The sequence below is a fragment of the Heliangelus exortis genome, chromosome 7 (genome assembly GCF_036169615.1).
Source record: "Heliangelus exortis chromosome 7, bHelExo1.hap1, whole genome shotgun sequence".
NCBI lineage: Eukaryota > Metazoa > Chordata > Aves > Apodiformes > Trochilidae > Heliangelus > Heliangelus exortis.
This window is the reverse complement of record NC_092428.1, coordinates 27,527,913-27,555,528: the sequence shown is the minus strand read 5'-3', so window position 1 is coordinate 27,555,528 and position 27,616 is coordinate 27,527,913. Positions and strand designations below refer to the sequence as shown.

The window sequence follows — 27,616 nt, the reverse complement described above, 5'->3', positions numbered from 1 at the left end:
AACAGATAGGAGGTAAAAAATCAGTCCTTAGTAAAAATAAAGTACTGAGCAAGAGACTTCAGAAAACAAAACAAAACCAAAACATATTCTTTTTGCCACTTCCTACAAGTTTTCTGTTGTTGAAAATGAACACAGTGACATATTTGCATGATGTAGTTGTACATTCCCTTCCTTAGACTAATTTTACTCTTTCCACCATTTAGTCTACTGTTCATTCTAATTCTGACTTCTCTTCATCTTCTGTTAGACATTCATAGCATCACAAAAGGCTCTCTGATAGATCTATCCATATTTTCACAAACTTGTACAAAAATGGTACCTATTTCTACTCCAAAAGACCAGAATTCCAAAATTCTCATTTCACTGAGAAGAAAAATATGAGATTTTTTTTACCTCCTTTGATTTTTCTGTCTGCACTGACATTTTTCCAAAACTATCCTGATGGCCATGGCATTTCCTTGAGGGGGTAACATAGTAAAGGATATCTATTTATTCATAACATAAAAACACAAATCAAAACCATACACATTACTTCTCTGCCAGTGCATCTTCATACTCCTTGACAGATACATTTTTCAACTTTCCCTTAATATCTTGTTTGCTATTGTTTCTATTTTGATAATGCAAACTCCTGCTTTTGACCTCACAAGTTTGCTCTTCCATTTTCTATCAGCATTATCCTTTATGTCAAGTGACTGGCAAATCACACTTTGCTGTCTATGGGTTATATTTTTGAAACATTTGGAAACAATATTCACAATTCAAGCTAAATGAAAAAGTGTCAGTAAATTCATATCAAGGACTCACAGGCTACATTATCATATGCTGAAACTGAGCTGAATTCATCAGTAAAAAAGTTTAAGTTGAAAATGTCCTCATTTAACCTAATATAAGATTTCTTACAGTTTACATAACCCCTGATTTTCCCACCAGCTTGAGATAGAAAGGACTCTTAATTTCTTTAACCAATCCTACAGAACCCCTCACCCAAATACTCTGTAAGGGCCTCACAAAACTAATTCCAAGGCTGAAAACATGAGAGCGCTCTCTTAGCACATATCTTTGTGTGCTGAGATGAGATGCTCCAGTGTACATCACAGGAACAGGCCATTTGGCTTGTAACAATGCTTCAGATTTGCCAGTAAAGCACCAGAGTGGAGATGGAATAAGAACCACCAGACAAAGGAACCAACACAAATTCTCCCACAAATCATAAGCCACTAACTTATTGAATATTGAAGACAGGGTGTTGGTTTTTTTTTTTTTCTGTTGCACTTGGTTCAAGATCTTTCCTTGAAGTCCCACTGATCAAGAATTCTCTTTTTTCCCTGGGAAGCCAGCAGAGGAAAAAATGCAACTGTAAAACCACCACAAAGGTTTTCCCTTCCCTGTCAGAAGGTACAGGGACACTGATAGATCCTTCCTTATTACATTTGCTTCTTACAACTCCAGTCTTGGGGAGCTCTTAGGTCTCCCAGATGTCCGAAGAATGACAGCTCCTGCCTTTGTGTACCCCTTAGGGAAAGAAATATATACACTGTATATACAGCAAAAGGATTCAGAAAGTATTTATCTCAACATACAGACAAAATAAAATATCCTATACACGTAGACATTTGCATTGGTTTATGTCTTATTTCAATACCTGCTTCACACATGGGCTAGAGACCCCCTGGAAAGCAAAGAAATTTTTTTGAATGAGCTCTCTAAGCCATCAAGTCTCTCACTCTTTCCTCATCAAGCTGTTTAAAATGTTTATTTCTACAAATAATGATAACATATACTGTTTAAATTTTTATACTAATAGCTATTTTACTGTATTACTACATATTATGCTTGCAAGATAAAAAATAATTATGAGACCAATGGAAGAGTCTATCAAGTGATGAAGGTCTCCAACTCAAACTTTTTATATGCATTTATTAAAATATATGTTTATGTACTCTTATGTACTAACATCTGTCCCACTTTACCTTCTCAACTGTTAGAAAGCTAAGTTTGTCCTGGGTAGTTCAGTCTACTTTTGACAGTCACCAACAGGACTTTCTCTACTTTGGTAAAAGTTCTTAAATATTATCTGCAAAGGGATGCTGGTCAATACATTCACTGATAGATCAGCAACAGCAAATAATCCTCATTTCAAAAATAGAGTGTGCCTTTTTCAAAAGAAGTAAACACGTACCTGGGAAGATTCTCCAGCTCACAATAAAGTTTGAAATTGATTGGCAGCAAAGCTGTTTCTTTAGCCTGCAAAAAGAGCTGCCAGCCAACCTAGCATTTGGCAAATGAGTACACAGAGCCTGGGGTGAGATCATAACACTTTATTAGGAGCTTCAGATTCTTGGTGTGGTTATTGCTTTAATTCTCTGGAAGGTGACAGTTGGTTTGTGGTTATTTTAGCTCAGGGCAAAGACTCTTGTTTGTCTGTTGCTCTTTATATGTTCTGAGTTGGTAGGTTGGTTGGGGCTAAGCTCTTTTCAAACCATCCTGGAATTGTCCAATTTGAACTGTTCCACCAGACTCTTTTAAAAACACCAAGAATATTTCTTTCTGAATATAATTTATTTTTATAAAACCATATATTAAAAAGACAATGTGAGATATTGTTACTGCATTTACAATAAAGATTGCTTCATTCTATATCAAAGTAAATCAGTGTTAGATACAAATTGGTGGAATTAATTATTTTAAGTCAAGCATGACAGTTTTACAATTACAATGTGTATTTAGTTTAAATTACTGATGTCCAAAAAGGAAATAGGAATTCTGCAAATCAGAAGCATCTAACTTCTGGCACACGTCTCACAGCTCACCTAAACCAAACACCTTTTCAAGAGCTACAATTTATTGTCTATACCCTTTAAGTTTCAACACAGTTTTTAAATATCTGGAAAATCTCCGCTAACAGTTTTATTAAAAGTACTATTTGCTATTTATCTTCTAAAATACTCTCCTTGGAATGTTCTTGAGTTTAATTTTTCTCTAAACATAGCAAGTCTGCCACCTAGTGCTTTATGGCTACCCCTATTATATTTTATTTTACAATAATTTTTTTATCATTTTTTAATAGATGATGTCATGCTCTAAGTCCCTGAATGACTAGACATGTGTGTTTGCCTACACACACTCAAAGTGCTTAAAAATCCTTGCTGACAGGATGCATTACACTTCAACAACTACTGTTGGTTGTTTCAGGCAACACATAGAATTCATAACGATAGAATTTAAAAGTTTAAAATTGAAAGAAAAATTTACTGTAAGAAATGGTAAGGACTCTAGGTAGGGACTAGCACTTTCCTTTACTGTGCCCTTTCTGAAGTCCTGACTTGCCAGCAGTAATGGGGCTAATCCAGCTCCAGGACTGGACAAGAACTGGAATAATAGAATTTTCAGGGTTGGAAGAGACCTTTAAAATCATCTAGTTCCAATGCCCTTACCATTGGAGAGGCCAAGTCTTACAAGGTTCTACAGCCAGAAGCAAAACTTCCTACTTTCTGCCCAGCTCCCTACACAGATACCACATGATTATCTTGAGAGTTTTCACTTAATGTACATTTTATTCTTCCTCACCAATTTTGAACACAGAAGTATCATTCTTCATGTTTGAGTTGCTGACATAGTGACAGAATTGCTTACTGTTATCCTTTCTGTACATATACCAAGGAAACAAATAGTGTGATGAGAGAAAATGATTTTATGGCTCAGAGTTTATAATGGCTTGATAAAACCATACACCAAATATTCAGGTCACACCCCAAAAAGTTTTTGCTAAATATTTACTAGCTCACATGTGATCACTTTTTTTTTTTTTTTTTTTTTTTTTTTTTTTTTTTTTTTTTGTGGTGTGCTTTAAGTAAAACAAAACAGCTGATAAAAGGTATCAAATGCCAATTTAAAAATATATTTTTTGTGTGTTAAACATCTGAGAACACAGCAATGTTTTCTCTGGCTTTCCATTGCCTCCCTGCATGTCCACAAGACTGGCTAGAAAAGCCCAGTGCTGCCAGTGCTCTGCAGTACACCTGACCCTTAAGGCTTCTGCAGATGTGCCTAACATCTTTCTATTTTCTATGCTTCATCCCAGAATACTTGAAATACTGGCTGAGTCACTGTATGAATCCACCCAGAAATGACATTTCATAAAACACTGAGAAGAGAGGAAGATTAGAAAGAGATTTGGAAGGAAAAACGATGAATCTAGGAAAAAAAAGTTTAAAAAGTTAAAAGTTCTACATTATTTTAGCTTCTGTTTTTTAAAGCTTTTAAATCCAACAAAAATCTCTAGCAGAGGCATATATTCTTCTGCAGATGTGGAATAAATGATCAACAAATGATCAGCGAAAATCTATAAAATCATTCAGCCTCTCTCTTTTAATTCTTTTCGGAATGACCCATCTTCTCCCGACCTCCATACATTCCCCAGTTCTCTAGTCTTTCTTAAAGTCATGCACTAATCTCTAAAAGGGAATAAGAAAATAAGGTATGTAAACCCACGTGAATTTTTCTCAACTTCATTTTCTTAGCTGGTTACTGGATTGCTTTTAACTAGGAATTTTCTTAGTGGAACAGGCAGCTCATCTGGAAATTCTAACCACTATGCAGGCCAATGATACAACTGACAGAGTAACAATTTGCTTTAAGCTTTTATGCTTCTGCATGGAGAAGTATTAGAATCTATTGCCTTTTTGTTTGAAATGTAGCACTGGAGCTGTGACACTCAGTGTACAGAACCCAATCATTTTGGAAAGTTTGTGCCCTTAGAAAAGCAGATGTCTGAAAGAGGTTTATGAAGGAAAGTATCACATCCTTCCAACACAGGTGATTGGTATCAAGCCTGTAATTCACACTCTGTATAGGAAATATCATTAATTGTAAATTTCAACTCTCATTTTCTCTAGGACACTGGCTTAGCTATTTCTCCATTTATGACTTAAGGCTTTGTTTCAGTACACAATCCAGGTCAAAAAAAAAAAAAAAAAAAAAAAAAAAAAAAAAAAAAAAATTATAGAACTGGCATTTGTCCCAGGGATTCCTCCCAATCAGTCCAAAACCACCTGTTTTTAGCTGAGTTGCACCCAGGAGCATGGATTCCAACAGCAATGTATTTCCAACGCTGACATGTGAAGAAATAATCCAGCAATTTGGATGCACACTTTGCTATCTAGGTGTCACTGTTATACATCACACTGGCTGAGATACCAAAGAACAATAACAAACACCAATGCATCACGACAAAAAGTTCTATTTATGGTTTGTGTAAATGCATAACTCAGCTGCACAACCATCTCTGGCCTCCACTCAAAATTCGTTTTTATGAATTCAGCTTCCAAACATTTACAAAAAGATTGGTTTCTAACAGAGAGGCTAAAGGATACAGAGCCTCCCTACCAGAAATGCAGAGACACAATCCAGAAGCAGACTCCGACTCAACCTTTAAGGGTATTTACTTTGACAAAAAAACCATGTGGGTTTTAAATTAGTGAATCTTTCTTTTGTGTTCATATCCTTTTGATTTTATATAAGAAACCTTTGCTCAATTCTTCTCATATTCCTAAGCAATGGCACATCAAACACTTTTGGATCACGAAATCCCCTCTCCCAAAGTTCCTGAGCTGCAGAATGTTTGGTATAAAGAGAGAAATATCACTCCATGTTTATCCATTTGCTATATTCTTCCCCTGGTATTCATATCCAGCCACTGCTGACAACAGGGTACTAGGATAGATACACCATCATGCAGCTGCTCGTGCATTCTTATATATTCAATATTTTTCTGATTTGTATATTTGTGAGACTTTTTCTCATTTTCTTACTCTCAGAGAAATTTATTCTCTCTGTTGTGCTTTTTCAATCATACAGTGAAGTCATGAAGAATGAAATGAAAATAATTTTAATAAAAGCAACGGGCAACAATTTTCACACAATCTGGATAATATCCTATTGCATACCCGGTCTATTATGCATTTCCCATTCTACTTTTATTAAGTTTTGATAATTTAAAGTATAAAAACTAGTCACATCCAGTGCTGCCATGTTCTGAAATGCCATATTAGAATGAAATCTGTTGTTTAACGAACTGCTCCTGTTATCTCTAGCATTTGATGGCTTTGCTGTTATCTGTGTTTATCCTTTTGGCATAGTATCTGTATTTAGATTAAGACCCTGCAATGTTAGTTCCCATATAAATCTCATTCTCTTTTATCATGCTAGACCTATCTATAATTCTCCTCTGTTTTCATCTGTGCTCAGATCACGTCTCCTCTAACAGCACCATCCATGTACAGCATCAACATTCTGCCTCCTCTCCCACATCACCACTAAAGGAAACACACAAGGAAGAAACTAAAACAATCTGTGTTAACCCAGTGGCTACCTCTATAAAGCTGAGAGTTTACTTACTATCTTAAACAGCCTGGTGATGTTAATACCAGCCCCTACATCAGCACCAGTCTGTTCCCCCTTCCTAGGATTCAGGATGGCAATGACAAGCAAGAGGGAACAGAGGGGTGGGATAAAAGGCAGAGAGCAAGATATGGAAACAGCTGAGCTTCTATAGGGCAGTGGTATTCACAGTATCAGAAAGCTCCTCTAAGGCAACAAGCATTCTCAATCCATATCCTGCTGTTAAAGAGAAATTGAGGTCATCCAATATCATACAGAAGTTAGACATGCACTCAGGATTGAAGTCTAAGCTTTTGGCTTAGAAAAACTTTCCAATTTAGGGCAGTATTTACACAAGTGGTAAACAAAACCAAAAAACCCAAACCAAACAAACAAACAAAAAAGATTTGAACACTTTAAAGCTGGTCATTTTGAAGGCAGCTAAACTCAAGCATGTGACTAGAAGATTAATTGACCAAGATTCTAAACCATACAGCAAATTATTAGTTGCATTCCTATTTTTGTACCATTCACTGATTCTGATTTGAAAAGGTAGAAGCAAATGTGCCTAGAATTTTTATTTCTCATAAACTTACATTGCTCATAAGTATCTAAATTTGATTTTCCTTAGTATTTTCCTTCCTCCTGAGAAATAAACTATTCCTTTACTGTAAAAAATAAGAATATTCTTCACTTCAAGGAGAAGTAAAGAAGCAACATGTCTAAAGGGAGATTTCCTAACAGACTAGTGAAATAAGCTTAGAAAAATGCCATTCAAATGTCTGTCTTGTACAAAAGCAAAATACTTTCTTATACAAATTAATTTCCATGGTATGGCCATATTTTAAAATAGTTATCTAGATTAGAAATTGGATCAACTCTTTATGACATATTTGTTTTAATGCATAATTTAGTAGGTAATGGACAATGCTGATAAGCAATTATCATTGAAATCTTAGGTCACTGTCCATTAAATTATCAACTTATTTGTGATTATGATGCATCAGCCATTAAATATAAAAAATACAGAACTCCATTATTTAAAATTAGCACAGGCTCCTTATTACCACCAGATAAAATAACTCTGAAAATCACTTATATACAATATTTTACATGATTGAAAGTATTAAAAGATTCATCATTCCAAAACAACAATATCTTTAAAATATTTTGAAATCTGACAGAAGACAAATAATAGCAGCGAGTTAAAGGTGAAAGGTTATCTTGAATATAGTACAGTTTGTCTCCAACATGATTCATAGACCCAACCTGCAACATGATAGCAAAAAAATAAGGTTTTTCATTAATGCCTCTGAGGTCTATAAATCTCATCACTGTCATTTCTTTTTCATCTCTTAGGTTTAATCATGTTTCTTTTGAAAGGACAAAACAATTGAAAATGTATGTAACCAAAATAACCTATAAGGCACTCTTTTTGTAGTATTAACTTCTCAGGTACTCATTATCTAGCTTTTAATCTGTAAAATTTATGAAAATCAAAGATACAAATATTCGTTCTTCTAAATACTGAAAATTCCTGTTTTGAAATAGGAAAAAAATTTATATCCAAAGAACAACAAATGGAAGAAAATTTACTTATTCAACAGTATCCTCAGAACACAGTTTTAAGGAGTATTTTCAACTTGGTCTATTTTATGCAAACTTTTAATGTCAATAGTATCTGTAAAACACAATATTTTAAAATTACCTTCCAGTCTAAAGTATTGCATTTGAACTTAAATTGTCTGTAGGAAAAAACAACCAAACAAAAACAAACACCAAAACAATCCACATCAAATTTCTTTAATTTCTGGCATGAGGAAGAAAAGTTTTAGACCTAGGGATATATTAGCATCTGTAATGTAGTATGTGTTTATGCCATTTGGTAAAATATACCTTGCAGATGTAAACCACTTAAGGTAGAAAAGAAACATTAGTAAACAAAAGAAACATTCATTTATTAAGTAAATGATACCTTAATGCCTTTAAGGAGATTCTAAAACAAAAATTTTATGTACATTCTAACATTAAATTCTAAAAAACCATGGCCAAAGATCAGAATGGATGCTATAAACACATTCAGAGATGCTTTTATGTAAATTTAAATTTGAGGTTGGGATGGTGTTAGGAAGCAATAGACAAAATTGTCTGACACTGAGCAGGTATGTGCAAAAGTCACAAAAGGTAAAATAGTGTTCTTCAACACCCTACACATTTTTATGATGATTAAAATTACTACTTAACATCAGTACTGGTGCAACAAAATTGGCACAGCTCACCAAGGGATTTCTGCACATGGGTAATAAGCAATCTCATCCCACCAGGTCTTCCATTATGCCTATCAGAAATGTAATGTTTTACAGCAAATTTGCCAGAGGCACCTCTTCTAAAATGGTAAGAACATGGAGACAACACACAGTATCATTTTATGATACTCTGGATAGCAGCTGTGTATCATGTCCCTGGGAGGCAGACAGGCTAAACCTTGCAGAAATTTCCCAGGAAATACTGCTGGCTTGTGTTTCCCCACCATAAATTCTGTCTTTCAAGCAATGACACAGTTACTTTTTCCTTTAGTTCACATATGTTGAGATACAAAGAATAACCCAATGGCTTGGCCAGTCCCTCTAACCTAGGTGTAAGGAAAGAATGTTTAGTAGACTTCAATTTGCATTCTTGTAGACAAAGGAACAGAGAAGACCTGGGGGGCATTTTATTTTTCAGTCAAAATATCAACGTGCCCAACTTGAAAGAATCTCAGGAAAAATATTTTGGTTTTCCAAGGAAATTAAACTATCCCATAATATGCAAACAGCACACCAGAACTGGACATAAAAAAATGTAAGTACTCACAGTAGCACGTTCCCCTGAGCGGATTTCCAAGATACCTATTTTCAGAGTCACAGCTGCAGGGGGACAAAAAAAGACAAAACCAAACACACCCATTAAACACAGCACAGTTTTCACAAAAATGCAACTAGAATGTTTATTCCAAATAGAGTGAGTTTCATTACAGGCAGAAAAACTACAGGAAAATAAAAAGCATTTGATATCGTTCTTAATTAGGTTGTGCTGCTTTCTGGAGACAACTCTCCTTATAAAAGAAGCCCGGGATGAATAGGTTCTTGTATGAGGCATTTCAGTTGTGTGGGTTGTGGGTTTTGTGTCTCCACATTGCTCATTCAACAAAATAGAGGCAGGCAGGAAAGCTGAGATAAGGCCACCTCAGTGATATCTCACTCCCTTGGCTGGTTTTGATCCTTTTTTCATCCTTCCATCAGCCTTCTCTAAGACAACAACGATCAAAGGGATCATTCACTACAGCAGATGGTCCTAAACATTTCTTCCTCTAACACACACAATCCTGAAACACTACTAGACTAGACTTAACACCTCTCTACACCACAGAGTGGCCTTCCAGTAACTGAAGGGGTCCTACAGGAAAGCTGGGGAGGGACTTCTTACAAGGTCATGTAGCAATAAGACAAGGTGGAACAGCTTTAAACTTGAAGAGGGTAAATTTAAGCTAGACATAAGGAAGAAATTCTTCACCATGAGGGTGGTGAGACACTGGAACAGGTTGCCCAGGGAACTTATGGATGTCTCATCCATGGAAGTGTCCAAGGGCAGGCTGGATGGGGCTTGGAGCAGCCTGGTCTGGTGGGAGATGTCCCTATCCATGGCTGGGGGGTTGGAACTTGATGGTCTTTAAGATCTCTTCCAATCCAAACCATTCTATGATGAACAATCTTGCCATTTCCAACCACAGAAACACCATGCTGATAAGTTGCTTTCATACTATTTACAGTTCTTTAAATGAAAAAACCAACACCAACAAAAAGGAAACCCCAAACAACCCTAAGCATAAAATAATGGTTATGTTCTCATAAAACCACAGAGGAGCTCCCTGCTCTAGAGAGGTCAGTCCTAGGCTATAGAGCTGCAAGGAGGTGCAGAAATTGTAGCCATATCTGTAGCAGTCTCCAAGCCACTTAGCCTTGAACTTTAGAGACAACTGCTTCTCTTCATTAACCATCTAGGGCACTAATTGAAATTTAGTCTGATTACAACATACTTCTGCTGCTGACAAGACAACTACATAAGAGCTGAAGAAATACCTTTCTTTCTGATAAGATAGCTATTTTCAGAGATCTGAAATATCCCACAGAATTTCACAGTGATCAAATTGAGTTATGTAACATTTCTCTGAAAATGGTAAGTACCTTAAAAGAAAATTATTGCTTTTCATTTTCCTGGCTATCCCAAAGAAGTCTCCAGCAAAATTGTAATTTTCTATTGAGTGCACACAATGATTCATAAAACAAAGAAAAATATTATTGCTGCTTAATAAATTACATATTAATATTTTCCCAGTGGAAATCTTGAATAATTTAATAGCTTGGACTAAGTTTTCTTTTTTGTTTGTTTGTTTGTTTTAAAAATGAAGTTGCAAGGAAATTTTTGTGTCATTTTATTTTTGAGTAATATTAAAACAACTTTCTAATTTGAATGCCATATCACTCAAAAAGTTGCAAACGGTTGGATTGTGTTTGTATTTCTGTTTCTCTCTTCATTAGTTTCCAACTAGTGATTCTTAAAATGTTCATTTTAATTAAAAAATAGACAGAGAATCTTCTTGACTCTTTGTTGCAACATCATAAAGGAAATAATCAACAGTAGCATTAAAATGGAAAAAGCAGAAAAAAAGATGTTCTGGGGTCTGCCTTCACCCACTCCTGGTCTCATGTCAATGTGAGAAACCTTTGCAGAGTGAACTAGAAAGAAATGCAATATTTTTTCTATATAGAAATATTTTGCTCAAATTCCAAGAAACAAACAAACAAAAACAAAAAAAAACCAACCCAAAAACCACATATGCTTCAGCTCTAACTGTAGCACATAATTTTGGTCTTGTCCTCACAGACACTGTCCCTCTCCACAGAATTTGGAAGAGGAATTGATACTGAAGTATGTGCATTGCATAAACTTATAAAGGAAAGAAGAAAACAATCCCAAGTAATATCACTGGACTGCTTTATGCACTTTATTCTGAAACATCATAAAAAAACCTAACTAAATTCTTCAAGGAACAGCTCTCTAGATAAACAGATTAGGCTTGTAAAAAAAGACTCATGCATCTAACAGTGTCTTTAGGTTGGGAATTTTGAAAGAAAGAGCCAAGGTAAAAGGATCATTTTTGAATTAAGAGTTTAAAAGAATTTCCTTTTTTTCAAGATTGTCACCTAAATGAGAGTATATTATGCAACAAATTATAATAACAGAGATTATTGTAAGAGGAGCAATTTTTTGTTTCAAAGGCAAAGTAGAATATTAAATACAGGAAGTATCCAGAATATGCTGGAATTTTAAACAAAACCACAAAATATATAAATGACTGTGTATTCAGAGCCTTTCCTTGGAGAAGACAAGAAGCTTTCTCAGAAGGCAGGAACCTTACCCTGCTGCTCCCCAATAACAGCACTGATTTATGGATGCCATGGAAGAGCAATGTTCAGGTAGCAGTAACAGTAACCTCACAACTTTCCATCAGGAGACACTAAACAAATTCTGATGGGAACTTGCCAGCCACAGACTTACCTGTGGTGATCTGAACCAGGGTCTAAAAGCATCTCAGTTTGCTCCTGACACAAAACCAAGCTTCCTTCCTCTCCTCCCTCCTTTTTTAAATCTTTAAAATCTTTATGAAGAAAGGTGTTGCCATACAGCTTCCCTTCTCCATTCAGCTACCCTTCTAATCCCATGAAAACACCTCCTGTGGATCAGTAACTACCAGAACCCAGGGAATTTCCAGCATCACATACACCTTTCTGGTACTTATATTTCTGTTTATATTACAGAAAAAAACACAGGAATACACAAAATATCTATCAAATCTGTCTAATGCATCACAGGCTTCACTACTTAGAAGAGCACACAAAAGAATAGTTAATACAAAAATTGCTAGGTACAGAATATTTTGCAGCACCCAAGTATTCATAAGTATTCATTCAAAACCAAATAATTACTAATTCCCTGACAATTATAGAAGTGACCTTCAAGAATCTTGAAGAGAAAATGGCAATGCAGCTTTACAGCCAGCCATTTAAGTAGCTTCAGCATAATGCATGATAAAATGATAAAATATGCATAATAAAAAAAATAGCAAAGTATTTTGATATATTACCATATACATTATTACTTCCTGCATTGGGAGCCTCACAGAAGACATTGTACCCGAGGAGTCAGTGACCTTGGCCAAGCCATGTCTGGTCCTTGTTCACCAAACTCAAGAAGCCCATCTGTGAGCACGAGTGGCTGCTGTACAGGAAGGTGGGGATGGTCCCAGGGCAGCCTGTGTTGTGCACTGGTGGGTTCTCTATCAAAGAAACCCTTCCAGCTTCTTAGGAGCAGACAGGGTTTTGGTTTCACACGTGGGAGGAAGGCAGCACCTCTCCACAGATGGGATGTGTACAGCCCACTGGAGGAAAATCCATCCTGGCCCCACCTAGTGCTGCATGCACACTGGGCTCCCAGCAAGACAAGGGGCATAACATTTACCTGCTATCTGCATTACTATTTTTATTCCAATTTTTTTAAAACAGGCAGTTTATTATGTCATTTCTACCACCTCCCTCATGTTTCCTCCCCCGTTCCCTGGTGCAGAACACTTTCATGATGCATATAAGGAGTAGCAGGAGGTGAAGTTCTTACTGGTGAGTGAAGTCTGCTTTGATTCAAATGAAAGATGCTATTTAAACACTTACTTTTCAGTAAAATGAAAAGATGAAAGTAATAGGATTAAGAAAACACTTTAAATTATTCACATGAGTATGTATGCTAGGTTGTGAATGAATTTAGTTTTGTCTTTTAATCCTATCTTGTTTCATTAAGCATATGTATTGCTCTGCATTAGTCACTAATTATGGTTCCAATTAAAAAAATTCCTATTCGCTGAATTATTTCCTTATGAGCTTTACTCACTGTAGTAATTTCTGTACCTTTTCCAAAAGCCAGCATGCATTTGACCATATGTAAAGCATAATATATGCCTCATATCTGTGAAATGGGAGCTACACTCATTATTTTATGTGCCATAGGGCTATGATCATTTACTTTAAGTGGTAATAATGAATGAGCAGCTCCACTCTGGCATGACTCCAAAGACACAGCTCCCATTTACAAGGACAAATGGAGGAAGGGTCCTACCAGATTACATACAAGTTCTATGGTTTGTTCCAGTACAAAAGTATTTGATTCATCAAGCCCACTGACCTTCTGATGGTCTGCTATTAGCAGTTATTCTTCACCCTCTCCCTCAATTATCCTTTCAAAACTGAACCACTTTCTTACTCTTCTTTTTTCCCCTCACTGGACTTCTCAAGAGTTCAAAATAAAGTTATGGACAAATACATTAATTAATAATTTTTCTTGTGTTTATGGCCAACTGAATTATTATTCTGGTTTTCTCTTTGAATACCACAAATTACTTTAAGAGTATATATTTACAGTCAGATTCACAGATTTGGGGTTTTTAATGCATGAAAGGCTTATTTTTTTTTTAAAGTCTGAGAGTTTACAAACAACCCTCTGTTGAAGGCCATCAATTTGTATGATCTTGTGTATGATATCTGCATCTTCCAAACATGAGACAGGTAAGGAACAGGCAGTAAAGGAAGGGCATGCTTAAAGGATCCCTTAAGAAGGGATAAACATTCAAGCTTCTTACCTAAAGCAAACTGTCAGAATACACCATCAACAACTTACCTAGAAAGTGATTGGATCATATGGAAACCTTTATGATGAAAGGTTCCATATCATCTAACCTTTAATCATGAAGGTAGGATTTTCTGCAGTTCTGCTGCAATCACTAATTGGTAAAGCTTTCCTTTCAGTTAAAAGGGAAGCAAAAAGAGAGGAACCAGGGAAGAATAACCTGTACAGCTGGTGTTGCCTCTAGCTGGGTTTGGTTGTAATGCCAGATGTACAGCTGGCTATAAACAGGCCTGGGATTTTGCCTAGATTCTCAGAGCTACATCTAAAAGTCATTCCTGATAGAGACTAATGGACTTAGCTGAGTATTCCTGGGCCCTGCCTGGTGGCTTGCACCAGCTCTTAAATCAGAGTATCTTCAAGGACTACAGTTCAGCTTCTGTTATAAGTTTTACTTCTCATTCTGGCCCCTACCTAGACAGTGGTCTTGCTCCTGTTGTCCTCCATCCTGGAGTTCTGCTCCTCCTCTACCTTTGTGCCCCAGTTTCTGGTCTTGCTACAACAGGCTCCTGTATTTATTTTTATATTTTCCTAGTACCACAGTAGTATTATGCCATGGTGTTCAACACAGAGGTTCAAACAGTGTTTGTAAAGCTGAATTTCAGACTTCTCTTGTCATACAGTTAAGCCTGTGGTAAGGTAAGTGGCCTATGAAGCACGTGAGTGCAGCTTCTGCAGATAATTATGAGATAGCTGATGAACCTTTAGTATAACAAAATAGTGAATCTTTTTACCCCATCTATGGGTTACTCCTTCTTGGAAAGACATGCAAGACTTCCTATTCTAAATGTACCTTTCCAGCAATGAGCAAAGTAGCTGACGTATACACTTAGATACAGTCAGTTAACTGTGACTGACTGCAACTCATAATGTTTCAAAAGTGATGCTACAGAAATTGCACATTTTTGACTCACGAATGGTGACTCATGGATGAAAGCACCAACCTCATTTGTTCTTGGATTATTAACTGGCCAAGAACAGTGAGTGAATAGTACCTGGAATCCCCATTCACACTTGCACGTGGACGCAAGAGAATAAAAAATCCCCAGTTCTTGACTGAGGCCTGCTTGGTTTCAATATCTTTTACATAGAACTACCAAAAAACATCCTCTTCTAACCATCAACAACAGGTAAACAGACATGGTTAATAGCAATGAAAATAAGTGACTTCACAGCCAAAAAACGTATGCTAGGTCATCCTGTCTCATGTATTAGGAGTTCAAGAATGTTTAAAAGAGGCTGCATCATACTTCCACAGAACTGCTAAGATTCAGATGCCATAATTGAGATGATATATTTTATGCAAAATAGGCATTTTCAGCAAAGGTAATGCATACTTTGTGATTTTCTGAGAAAAGGCTTTACTTATTTTTATCTTGCCATTGTAATCTTTTTTTTTTTTTTTTTTTTTTTTTTTTTTTTAGGTGGAATAAACACAACAATAATCTATAGATGCAAATTTATCTCTTAGAGTTCAGGATCTGCATCTTGACTGTACTGGCATTGCACTATGTTGTCCAAATAATCTCACTTAATATTGAATTATGTGAATAATTGTCTTAATTTTCCTGAGATACAGTAAAGCATCTTTGGTTCTAATGTAAGAATTGGATACTTTCATTTCTCTCAGTGCCAAGACTCTTATAGTCAAAAGCAACCTTTCTGTTTTAGATATAAAGAATTTTCAGCCTGCCTCTTAAGATGATAACCTAAAAGGTTAAAAGGTACTAGGATTTATGTTTCCAGTTAGGACTTTTTAATAATGTGGGGAAATGATTTATTTGTTTCTACTTGAAAGTGGATATAACGATATCTTGAGACCATGTTTTTCTGTAGATTAATTCGTCTCCTTTTCAGATAATTCATGAAAAAGGCCTATGCCAGCAATACCATTTTTTTAAATCTAGGCTGATCTCACCAAAAAGAAAATATTTTAGCTTCATAAGCAAATTTTCCATTTCCAGATTTCCCTCATGCCATCCCAATCCTTCTTCCCAGTGAGATCGAAAATAGTTACTATTTAATATAGTTATCAATAATAGTTAATTTAATACTTAATATTACAGGGATTTAATATACTCTCTAAATGGCAATGCAGGAGAAAATTAAACTTTCAAACAGGTGAAAAACTTACACAATTAGGATAAATTGGTTAAGAGAAAAAGCTTTTCCTAACAATCTCTATATTTTCATCTCCTCTTTTTTACAAGCATTAAGTAACCTATAGCCATCATTTGGGATTACCCAGCCAAAAAAAATTAAAATATCCTTGCTAATCAGAGAATCATGAATCAGAGACCAAACGGATTTCACATGCCCATGACCTGATGTTGCTTACTTTGAACCAGAAAATCTCACATCCATGGCCTTTATGTGTGACCATTTTTTTTGGATGTGAGGTACACAAACTTTATATATGTAAAAGGATGAACTTGGAAAACTGGGATTCCTGCCTATCAGAAACTTCTTTCAAAAAGGTGGGGGGGAGAAATAGGCACATTTCTTCTCTTGCATTTCAACACAATTCTCCAGCCCTTAAAAAGGAAATTTTAAACACATCCCAGACAGCTCAAATTAAGATCCTGTGTTTACAATGAACTGAGCAACACCTCCAAAAACATTAGCATAGTTTTCACAACTGCTTCATTCCTTTCAGCTAGAAGAATTAAACAAAAGAAATAGTAAAATAATCATCCACAGTTTATGAATACTTATTACTACTTAAACTGAAATGCAGGTCTTCCGAATTTTTACTTTGTGAAAATCAGTGAAGAGTTTACAAAATTTATATTTCATTCTTTTAAAAGACAAATATCAATGAAATGTCTTAAATGTCAATTCAACAATGGAATATTCATGTATCTGCATGCTTAAACATAACTAGTTTGTAAATATTTCCTTTTGCATAGTTTTAATAAAGTTCTCAGTAGAAAACTGATTTTATTTTCACTAAGATTTTATGGAAACACTCATATTAATGAAAACTGGAAGCACAGGTCTTTGCTTAAAAAGGCAAAGCTTCATATTTTAAAATCTCACTATTTAAACAGCACTGTTAACTAAATTTCAAAATTCATGCTTACTTGACACAATTAATATGTTCAAAAAGATGATAAATTCTGACCAAGCCAAGATAAAACCAGAAAATTCAGAATGAAAGCTCATCACCCATCTGGACATGGAAACTGAAGCTTAGCCAGGCACAAATGCTGCTTATATGTTAAGTGTTCAAGAATACCAAATGCAAAATGAAGACAAAAGTATGCATGTATAAATCACAGTGTCAAAGTTTTCCCTACACTGTAAGCTCTACAGAATTAGGGAATTTAAGAAAATAGCAACGTTATTTAAATCATTTCTCTCCCTGCAACAACTTCCATAGTGTTATTGATGTGTGAAAGTATAAAAATGAAGTAACTGGCAAGCCAAAACTCTAGCTGTTACATGGTAGTTTCAAATTATTTTCAGTATTCCTAGATGACTGAGGAGCTTCTGACCAGATATTCAGGAAGTATGCTCAGAGTATTTATTTATCACACTTGTTTCCTGTGGCACTGAAAGAAATTTCCAGAGAATAATAGCTCTGAATGGTGAGCCTTGAAAAAAACACCTCAAGTGACCCATGGCAGAGTGATCATTGGAAACAGAACATGAAGGCATGGCCTTTTCCAGACTCCCAGCCTCCTTCTTATCCTTCAAAACCCCTTTTTCTCTGTCAGGCCATTTCAGTGTCTATAGATCTATTCAATATGCTGTGCTGAAAAATTCTTTTCCTGCCTAAATGAACTTTCTTTACCCATCCCTGCATGGCAAAGTCCATCAAATTCATTCCTGATTGCCTATCATTGTTCCATCATGATCCAGATAGACTCTTTCAGTCCTTTTTCATATCTAGAATATCAAACCCATCTAACCTTCACCATCTTTTCTTTAAGTTTATTTAAAAAAAAGATACCAATCCAAGAGATACAGAAATATCTATAAAGAATATAACAGAGTACGGGTGGTTGGAGAAAGTATGAAGATAAATGCACACATTTGCTTTTCTCTTGTCCCTTTACTATGAAGGGCCTCAGTCTCTATTAGTCCATTATAGCCCAGAACCTCATGAATTTCTTGGAGCAGAGATGACACTGATACCTCTTTATGAAGTGCCAAATAAGTGGGAATAAATGTTACTGTCTATGTTGCAACAATACAACATCTGCCAATACTTCCAGTCTTGGCTGACTCTCCTTGAAAAGTTATCTGCCCTCTGAGAAGAAAACTGAAAAGGAATGGTTATAAAATGGAAAGGAAAGTTGAATAAAATGACCCCATAGCCTCACAGCATTGTATGGCAAAATATTTCATGACAGAAGTTCTGCTATGTCAGTCTTGATCCATTCAAACTCTGTTCATGTTGGGTTTGATGGGCAGGCTGCAGAGCAGTGCCCTGAAAAGTAATGCTTGCTCCTGTGTGAGTCCAATGCTGAACAGAACCTTTAGTTCTATAACTAATCCAAATTACTTCCCAAAGGGTATTTCACAGAAGAAAGCGATTTTCAGAACAACAGGCACAACAATCTCACCCTAAACAATGACAGGAAAAAAAGAAAACAAAGAAAAAGAAAGAAAAAAAAAAAAAATTTAGCAACTAGAAGAGATCTGGTGATTCAACTTGAAATGGATGACAGAAGTTTGGCATTCAAGCTGAGAGTGATGGGGAAACCTAAAGCCTACACTCCTCAAAAAAACATTTATCATCCCAATCTATGTACTTCAAAGACAGTACATGCACTGAGGATATATGATTGTAGCTTTAGTAGGACTTCTGATTAGTAACTGATCTCCAATATTTTGTAAGCATTACACTCTATGCTTGAACCTGGTTTTGCTAGACTTATCTTAGATGCATTTATTACATTAGCTCCAATCAGTAATTTTATGGGAAAGAAAGTGCTTTCTTCACCTCCCGGACTATGCCAAGGGCAAAAATCTGCCTAAATATTTTAGTAATTAACGTGCTTCAAAGTATTCCAAAACTCTGCACTGTTGCCTAGATATTCTGAGGAAACTGAGACACGTAATTTTGACTTTTAAAAGCTTTCAGTGCAAAATATGGTCTCTATTCCAAATAAATAAACACTCACTTCTGAAAAATAAAATGGAATAAAAAAAAGAATAGGTAAACTGTCAGAATCCAGTGCTAAAAAAAAAACAAAACCAAACCACCTGTTCACCTGAAATATGCTGCTAAACAAAACAGCCACATTTACAGTTGAAAAACCTAAGAGCTGACTATTATTTTCTATTTTTTTAACTAAATGCTCTAGGACTGCTGATCGTGGTAGTTTAAGGCAAAGAAATCAAGATTACGGAGTACTGAAATTTACTAAACACGGACTTTTTTGACGTCAGAGAGAGGGAAAAAAAAAAAGAGAGCCCAGGAGCCATCCAAAAATCCTGTTTAGTAATCCAAACATACGGGAGAGGTGGGACATTACTCATGCAGAGATTGTGTGGGAACAGCTACGGCATAATCCCTTCACAAGTCTCTATTTCACCAGCCTTCAGCGTTTCTATTTTCTATCCATCATTTTCTGACTGTCTGTTGGTTTGCTTCTTAACTCCAGCCTGCACAGGATAACAGGCTACAATTACATTAACTGCCTTTCATCTCAGTTTGAATTAAATTTGTTCCGCGTGCCAGCTGAAAATCTGTCCCAAGTCATTTTCCTGAAGTTAAAGAATAATAAACTCCCTCAGTCCAATAATTTAGCCAATGGCTTTAATACTGTGAAATATTCAGGTGTGAGGGTTTTTTTCAACTGAGAGATAATCTCAAAATTAGTACTTACACAGCTATAAGATTTGTCAGTAAAATATACACCAATATTCTGCATTATGATAGTGACTTCAAAATGAATTAAAACACAATCCTGTCTTCAATCATTCTTACATTCCTAAGGTCATTTTTCTCACTTGCCTTCCAATCGTGTTTCTAACTTATGCAAAATTAATGTTGTAGTTTGCAATGCTACCCACAAATTAGAAATGCAAAATATTTTAATTCCACCTGAAACACAATTCTGATGACTGAAATGGCCCATCACGGCAGAAAAACAAAGCACTTATGACATTTCCCATAAATAAGAGAGAAATCAATGGAAAGTACAGTGGAGAAATGCACTCTGAGGTAAATGCTCTTTTGGAAATATCAGAGTGGAAAAAATCCTAAGAATTAACTCTACAGTTGTTTTATGTTTAAAAAGACTCATAATGCATTCTAGCATACATTTCAATATTGTATCTTATCTAAAGGTTTAATTTAAAAATCTCCAGTGATCGTTGTGAGACAGGCTTTTAAAAATAGTATTTTCCGTACTACAATTTTGGCTTCCCATCTTCTTTCTTTTCTGTTTTGTTGGGTTTTTGTTTATCTTTTGGATTTTTTATTTTTAGAATAAATGTAGCTGAAAGAACGCTGTGATTTCAAATTCTACTTAAAAAGCAGCTTTGGAGAAGTGTCCTAAGCAACACATTGTTTTTGAAATGGCAGAATATATTAAAAGCAATCTTGGATTAATTTAATCACTATCATGGAGAATAAGCATACATGCATAAGATAAAATGTCAAATTTGTATAAATATTATACAAAAGTTACAGTGAAATAGTCTGGGTTTTTTTCAAAAAAAGAAGTGCGTGTGTTTCCATTTTTTTCCCAGGAAAGACATGATATCCATGTCACTTTTTAAAAAACAAAAATAAAACCAAAACTAAAAATAAAAATTAAACCCTGACTTTTCCAAAACCAGGAAAAAAGTTAAGTTTGTCAGCTACAGTTTATAAGACACACCTATGCACCGGGAGATAAAAAAAAAAATAATAAAAAAACGTACCCCATGACCTACAACAATAACAGCTGCAAGTTTTGATAATTGTGTATGGATTCTGGAAGCAAGTACAATTCTCTGAAGGAATAGTAAGGAATATTCATTACTTCTAGCTACGATAGAATTTGTGGAACAAATTCACAAAATGTTACCTGGCTGTTTCATTACTGTGTGTTAATAGAATGACAAGCTCCTGTATTATGAGCAGGTAGAAAATTGGATGCTATTTACTATTTAGAAACACACACAGCTGGATATAGCCTGTGTATAGCTCGGTGTATCTACTGTGGATGAAGATATCTCAGACTAATTTTTGGGTTCTATTATTTAATAGTTACAAGGGTTCAACCTTCATTCTTTGTTGAGGGGAAACACAGTTACCAAAGATGAGGGAAAAAGCTGAGATATTTAACACTTTCTTTACCTCAGTTTTCAGCAGTAACACAGGTTGTCCTGAGGACAGCTGCTTCTGGGGCTTGTAGAGAGAAATAGGAAGCTGAGCAGCTCCCCTGTAATCCTGGAGAGAACAGTCTGTGACCTGCTGAGCCATTTGGATCCTCACAAGTCTATGGGACAGATGGGATCCACCCCAGGGTGATGAGGGAGCTGGGGAAGAGCTCACCACGCCACTCTCCATCATTTACCAACAGTCCTGGCTCACTGTGGAGGTCCCAGATGGTTGGAAGTTGGTGAATGTCACACCAATACACAAAAAGAGACAAAAGGAGGTCCCAGGAAACTCCAGGCCTGTCAGCCGGACCTCAGTGCCTGGCAAGGTTACGGAGCAATCACACAGCTCCTACAGGAGGGACAGGGGATCAGACCCAGCCAGCACGGGTTTAGGAAGGGTAGGTCCTGTCCGACCAACATGATCTCCTTTTATCATCAGGTAACTGCCTGGGGAATGGAGTTTACCTGGACTTCAGCAAAGCCTTTGACACCGTCTCCCATAGAATTCTCCTGGAGGCCACCAGAGAGTGGTGCTGAACGGTGCTGCATCCAAATGGCGGCTGCTCACCAGTGGTGTCCCCCAGGGATCAGTGGTGGGCCCAGTTCTGTTTAATATCTTCATCGATGATTTAGATGAGGGGATTGAGTCCACAATTAGCAAATTCGCAGATGACACTAAGTTGGAGGAGTGTGGATCAGCTGGAAGGCAGGAGGGCTCTGCAGAGGGACCTGGACAGACTGGAGAGTTGGGCTGATTCCAACGGGATGAGGTTCAACAAGGCCAAGTGCTGGGTCCTGCACTTTGGCCACAACAACCCCATGGGGAGCTCCAGGCTGGGCACAGAGTGGCAGAAAGGGACCTGGGAGTCTGGATTGACAGGAAGTTGAACATGAGCCAACAGTGTGCCCAGGTGGCCAAGAAGGCCAATGGCATCCTGGCCTGGATCAGGATTCTTCCCCTGTGCTCAGCCCTGGTGAGGCCACAGCTTGAGTCCTGTGTCCAGTTCTGGGCCCCTCAGCTCAGGAAGGAGATTGAGGTGCTGGAGCAGGTCCAGAGAAGAGCAAGGAGGCTGTGAAGGGATCCAGCACAAGTCCTGTGAGGAAGGGCTGAGGGAGCTGGGGGTGTTCAGCCTTGAGAAGAGGAGGCTCAGGGGAGACCTCATCACTCTCTACAACTCCCTGAAAGGAGGTTGGAGCCAGGGGGAGGGTCAGTCTCTTCCCAGGCAGCATCCAGTAAGACAAGAGGGCATGGACTTAAGCTCTGCCAGGGGAGGTTTAGGTTGAATATTAGGAAGAAATTCTTTACAGAGAGGGTGATCAGGCATTGGAATGGGCTGCCCAGGGAGGTGGGGGATTCTCTGTCCCTGGAGGTTTTTAAAAAGAGACTGGATGTGGCACTCAGTGCCATGGGCTGGGAACCACAGTGGCAGTGGATGAAGGGTTGGACTTGATGATCTCAGAGGTCCTTTCCAACCCAGATGATTCTGTGATACATCTACTTACATGTGATACACCTACTTCTCTGTTTCTGGACCTGCATTCAGGTGGAATAATTTAACTTCTACCACTTTTATAACAGAGCTACACCAGTCCCCATTTCTTTCATTCTTCTTTCCCCAGTGAAAGAACTGCTGTTTGTTGAACATTCACTGTAATTTACTTTAAGGTCAGTACTTAAATGACATCTGCGTGGCAGAAAATTTCATATGATACAAACATAATAAATACAAGAGATTTATAGGTTGTAGAAACTGTCAAAGGTAAAAGCTGAGGACAGGAATAGAACAACAATGGGTTTAAATGTTTCATTTAAAAGTATCAGCATCCTGTGGCATAAAAACTAAGTCTTAAAACAACTTGCAGTGTCATAGCTCTTACTGCATAGAAAAACTGAAGAAAATTGACTAGACTATGAAGAACAGGCAAATACAACTCTGTAAAACTGAAAAAACTCAAAGCTCCAAGCTTCTGAAGGGTAAATGTCAAACCATTTATTAAATTATGTAGTTCACGATGTTTTTAAAAAGCTACTATTTTCCATAAAAGCAAGAACAAAACCAGCAAACTAATGGCACAGTGAAACTTTCATGAAAGTCAATAAAAAAAACCCAAGAGCATTAAAAAATAATAATAAAAAAATCCTTTATGAAGTCTTATCCTTTTTCTAGCCTAAAAGAAAGGCTGGGAAATGCATTTGGTTTCACACATGCCAGAATGCTTTAAATACAAGAGAAAAAGGTGAAAAAAATTAAGTTCAGTTGTACAATTCAACAATAAACACATTCCTTCTTTAAAAAAAAAAAATGCATACCTTCCACACAGAATAGATTTACAGAATTCCCATTTCTGAATCTTACAGATATTTTACTTTTAGATGGATGGCACTGAACAGCAGTAAAGCTATCCAGCTGTTTAGATGTGCTGTTACCTCTTCTTTTATTCATAAATACAGACAAGGCAGTCTTCCTGTTCAACATGAAAGATTGACTTATATATTTTTTCTTTTTTTACAGTCATCATCTGTCCCCTTTAATCCTACCTTACCATAGAAAAGTTAGCATTTACAAACTCCAGAAAACAAGACATTAATAAAAAGAAGGAAAATGAAAGAATGAGGAGAAGCAAAGAATGAATAAATGGGAAGAACTTTGTGAACTAGTTATCTAAAACTATTGCACCCCATGCAAAACTATTATCTAAAACTATTCTTTATATGACTATTTACAATTAGCCTTCCAAGAGCAGCAGAAAGCAAAAGTAAACCATATATTCCCAAACTTGCACCAAATGAGGGAAATATCCCCCCTTAAACCTAAGTAACAAGGTACTACTGTGCATTTAAATATTTATCTGAATCAGGGTCCAAATTTGTGATTACACCAAGACTACACTTAAGAAAGGATAAAATTACCTAAACAAGAACAGGATTAGTAATTTTGAAACATCTTGTAAAAAGTAAATTGCTGCCCTCAGCTCCTTCTGGATCTTGTAGGAACTCACTTCCAAGCCTTTTTTTGTTTTGGTTTGGTTTTAAGTTTTAATAAATCTCTGACTATGTTTTACTAAATATCTTTTGGCATGTTCCTTCATCCTTTTATTTCTTGTCACTTCTCTGTGAGAAGCCCAACAACTTTTCTTCCAGGACAGTGTGCCACTTTGGCCATGTTTCTTACATTAGTTTGTCAATCTCACTGCTCTCTTTTTGGCCTCCTGCTGTGATTTAGTATTCCTAAATTTATCATTGCTCTGTGTAATGCTGAGTAAAAGAAAAACATCATAGCATGTCAAATTTTCAGATCTCATTATAAGTTTGTTCTGGTTCTAAATCAGACTCCTGTCACTATTTAGAACAGCTTTTCTAGAGAAGCTTTTACTTAGATTTCTGGTATTTTGTTCTTTTTTTAAAATTGCTGAAAAATATCTATTCTCATAATATGAAAAGTAATAGATGGAGATGGAGAACTAAAGCTGTAAATCAATCCTTCTGAAATGATAATCTAATAAACCACTCAGGCTTCACTGCTGAAGTTTAGGATATCATCAGGGCTCTTGGATTGATTCATGCCTTTGTAATCAGGCTCCCCAGCCCCATTATGTACTAAGCTAGATAAAGAACACCACTTACTTTTCAACACATCCACACAAAAAAATACAGAGCTCAAAGCATGCAAAGGTTATGCAGCTTAATTTATATTTTCTACTTTCTAAAGGTGATTCTTCAGTGAAAAAGAAGAAAAGAATAAAGGAGTGTTTCCAATATTAAGACATTATTATCTTTCAGCTGGTGAGCAGAGATAGGATTGATCCTACACTATTTGCTGCTGCCCTATCACTTATCGTTCCCTGAAAATACCTTGCATGTGATGGGCAACTTGCTTTTACTGTCAATTTTTGTTAGTTTATATTACAAAAGGTAAAGTATTACAGATACTTTTCAGTAATGCTGTTTATTTTAACTTACTGCCTTTTCATATTTTGTCTCTTATGTCATTTGCATGATAATGATAAGGCAAAGAAAAAAGAATGGGTTTATATGCATACGTGCCTACATATCTCCAGATTTTAAAAGAGAAGTGTAACAAATATTCCTCTCAAATAGACAAATTTGCAGCACAGAAAAATAGCAATATAGGTAGTACAAACAGATCTCACTGATCATGTATAGAATAGGACTTCAATCCCAATTCTATAACAACATATTCTTTATTGCCCCCTGTTTTTCTTTACCATTAATTGTTCAGTGAGTTAAACTACAATTCAAATATCTACAAATAGCTTCAAATATTAAATATGCAAGCCTTTAAAATATTGCATGCAGTCCACTTATCTTCAAAACAGAATAAAAAGAATAGTTAGTTAGCCCATCACTAATACAGAAGCATGTTTAACAGAAACCTTCCCAGCACTGCCTGCACTTGGGACATGAGGAGGCGTAAGAACAAGGGCAGCAACAGCACATACAGAGCTGAGACTGGAAAGATACAGCACGTAAGAAAAGCTGCATGACTTCTAGATATCTGCACACAGAACTGCAGATGGAGGGAAGTTTATTGTACCTGAAAGGAACCACAAATTGAGCGCTCTTTCAGCATGATTTAGCACCGTGTAATTGATGTGCTTTGTCAATATAATTATCAGCAGCTTCTTGAAAAATGAGAAGTGATGTGTTCCTCACTCCCGTGTCTTAATAACAAAATATATTTCTCAGTTCTATCTATGCATAATTTTAATCCTTTACGTGCAAACTCCTTTTGACACTTGCAGCAACTAATGAAGCGACTTCAAATTAATACCTGGCAACAAAGTGGAAAAAATGTTTTAAATTTACAACCAGTAATATAACTATTACATCTAAATTTTTATCTATATGTAAAGATATACAACTGCCTAAAAGAGAAAACAATCTGAAAAAAGCTGTTGGAAGATGCATATTACTTCTATTAGAGACCATAAGAAGAGAAGGAAAGCAATCTTTCCACCACCAGGAGATTTCTAAAAAATAATGTCACCAGTAGCCATCCAATCTTTACTGCTGAATAAAACCTGGTTTTTCTTCCCATTTCTTAGTGAATAAAATGAATAAATATTACAAGTCAAAGCTGATAGATAAACATATCAACAGGGTTTTCAACACAAGGTAGCTTTGTTTCTTTTACTTATTTGTAAGATTTTGAAAATAGATATGAAGATAAATTTCATGCAACTGAGCAATCCATATCAACCAGCATAATGAGACCCTATTTTAATTTCAAACTTAGCTATGTGTTGATGGCTCATAGAGCTATAAGCTAGCACAGTGGTATTTTCTTTTTTCACTGCTTCCCATGTACTTCTACTAGCTTAATGACAAATTGATTAAACCAGATGTTTATTTCAACCCAAACAACATTTGTACCCACTACTAATTACCATCCAAATGGCCTATTGGATGTAAATTCTAAGCCCAGATCCATACTGCATAATGCATCCATACTGCAAAATAGATAATATTCTATTTGAGGGCTCAGATTTGAGAATATCAAAGCAATTTTCAAGAGCTCTGAAATGCCACAAGTATTGTAGACCTATTTATTAAGAAATTAAGATTCACAGAATATATTTTGATAAAGTCACAATAACTTCATTTAAAATAATCTAATGTTTGGGTTACTATATTACTTAAATATGTACACTGCAAATAAGGAAAATGTGCCTGTTCAGGACAAGCCTTCTTAGAAAAATGCTTTCCTTTCTGAAGACAAAAATATTGGGCCTACTGTTTAGCATCAATATATTCTTCCTACATTTCTACATTCACTACAAAATAATTCATGCAAACTAAGACTGAAATAGGTACAGAATTATATCCAGTGCAATGGATTGGCTTGGACAGCACAAGCCCTGACCAGAGATGCACAAAGGTGGGTCAGTTCCCTGAGCATTTATTCAGCACTGGTGAAAATTACATGATCAGTTTGCTGGATTAAGCAGCATAAGCAACAGAACCACTTTAAAGCTACCAAATGTTAATTCTGATGTTGTTGAAGAGCTTTCAACAAAAAAGCAGCTCCCTAATAGTTAATGTTTTCCATTACCAGTCAATTAATGAAACCAGTATCACCTTAAAATCATTCAAACTGCTGGTCTTTTACAGTGGCAA

General features: G+C 36.2%; 1 protein-coding gene across 4 annotated transcripts in view; it reads right to left on the bottom strand.

Moving 5' to 3' along the window:
• Positions 1–27,616, bottom strand: part of ATRNL1 (attractin like 1) — a 462,013-nt gene that overhangs the window by 291,932 nt on the left and 142,465 nt on the right. For 3 of the 4 annotated variants that reach the window (XM_071749487.1, XM_071749488.1, XM_071749489.1), the window contains exon 21: positions 9,235–9,287. In XM_071749487.1, the coding sequence (XP_071605588.1) occupies positions 9,235–9,287 (53 nt within the window). Of the gene's footprint in view, positions 1–8,955; positions 9,014–9,234; positions 9,288–27,616 lie in introns of those variants that run through there. The other variant, XM_071749490.1, reaches the window with a different exon arrangement.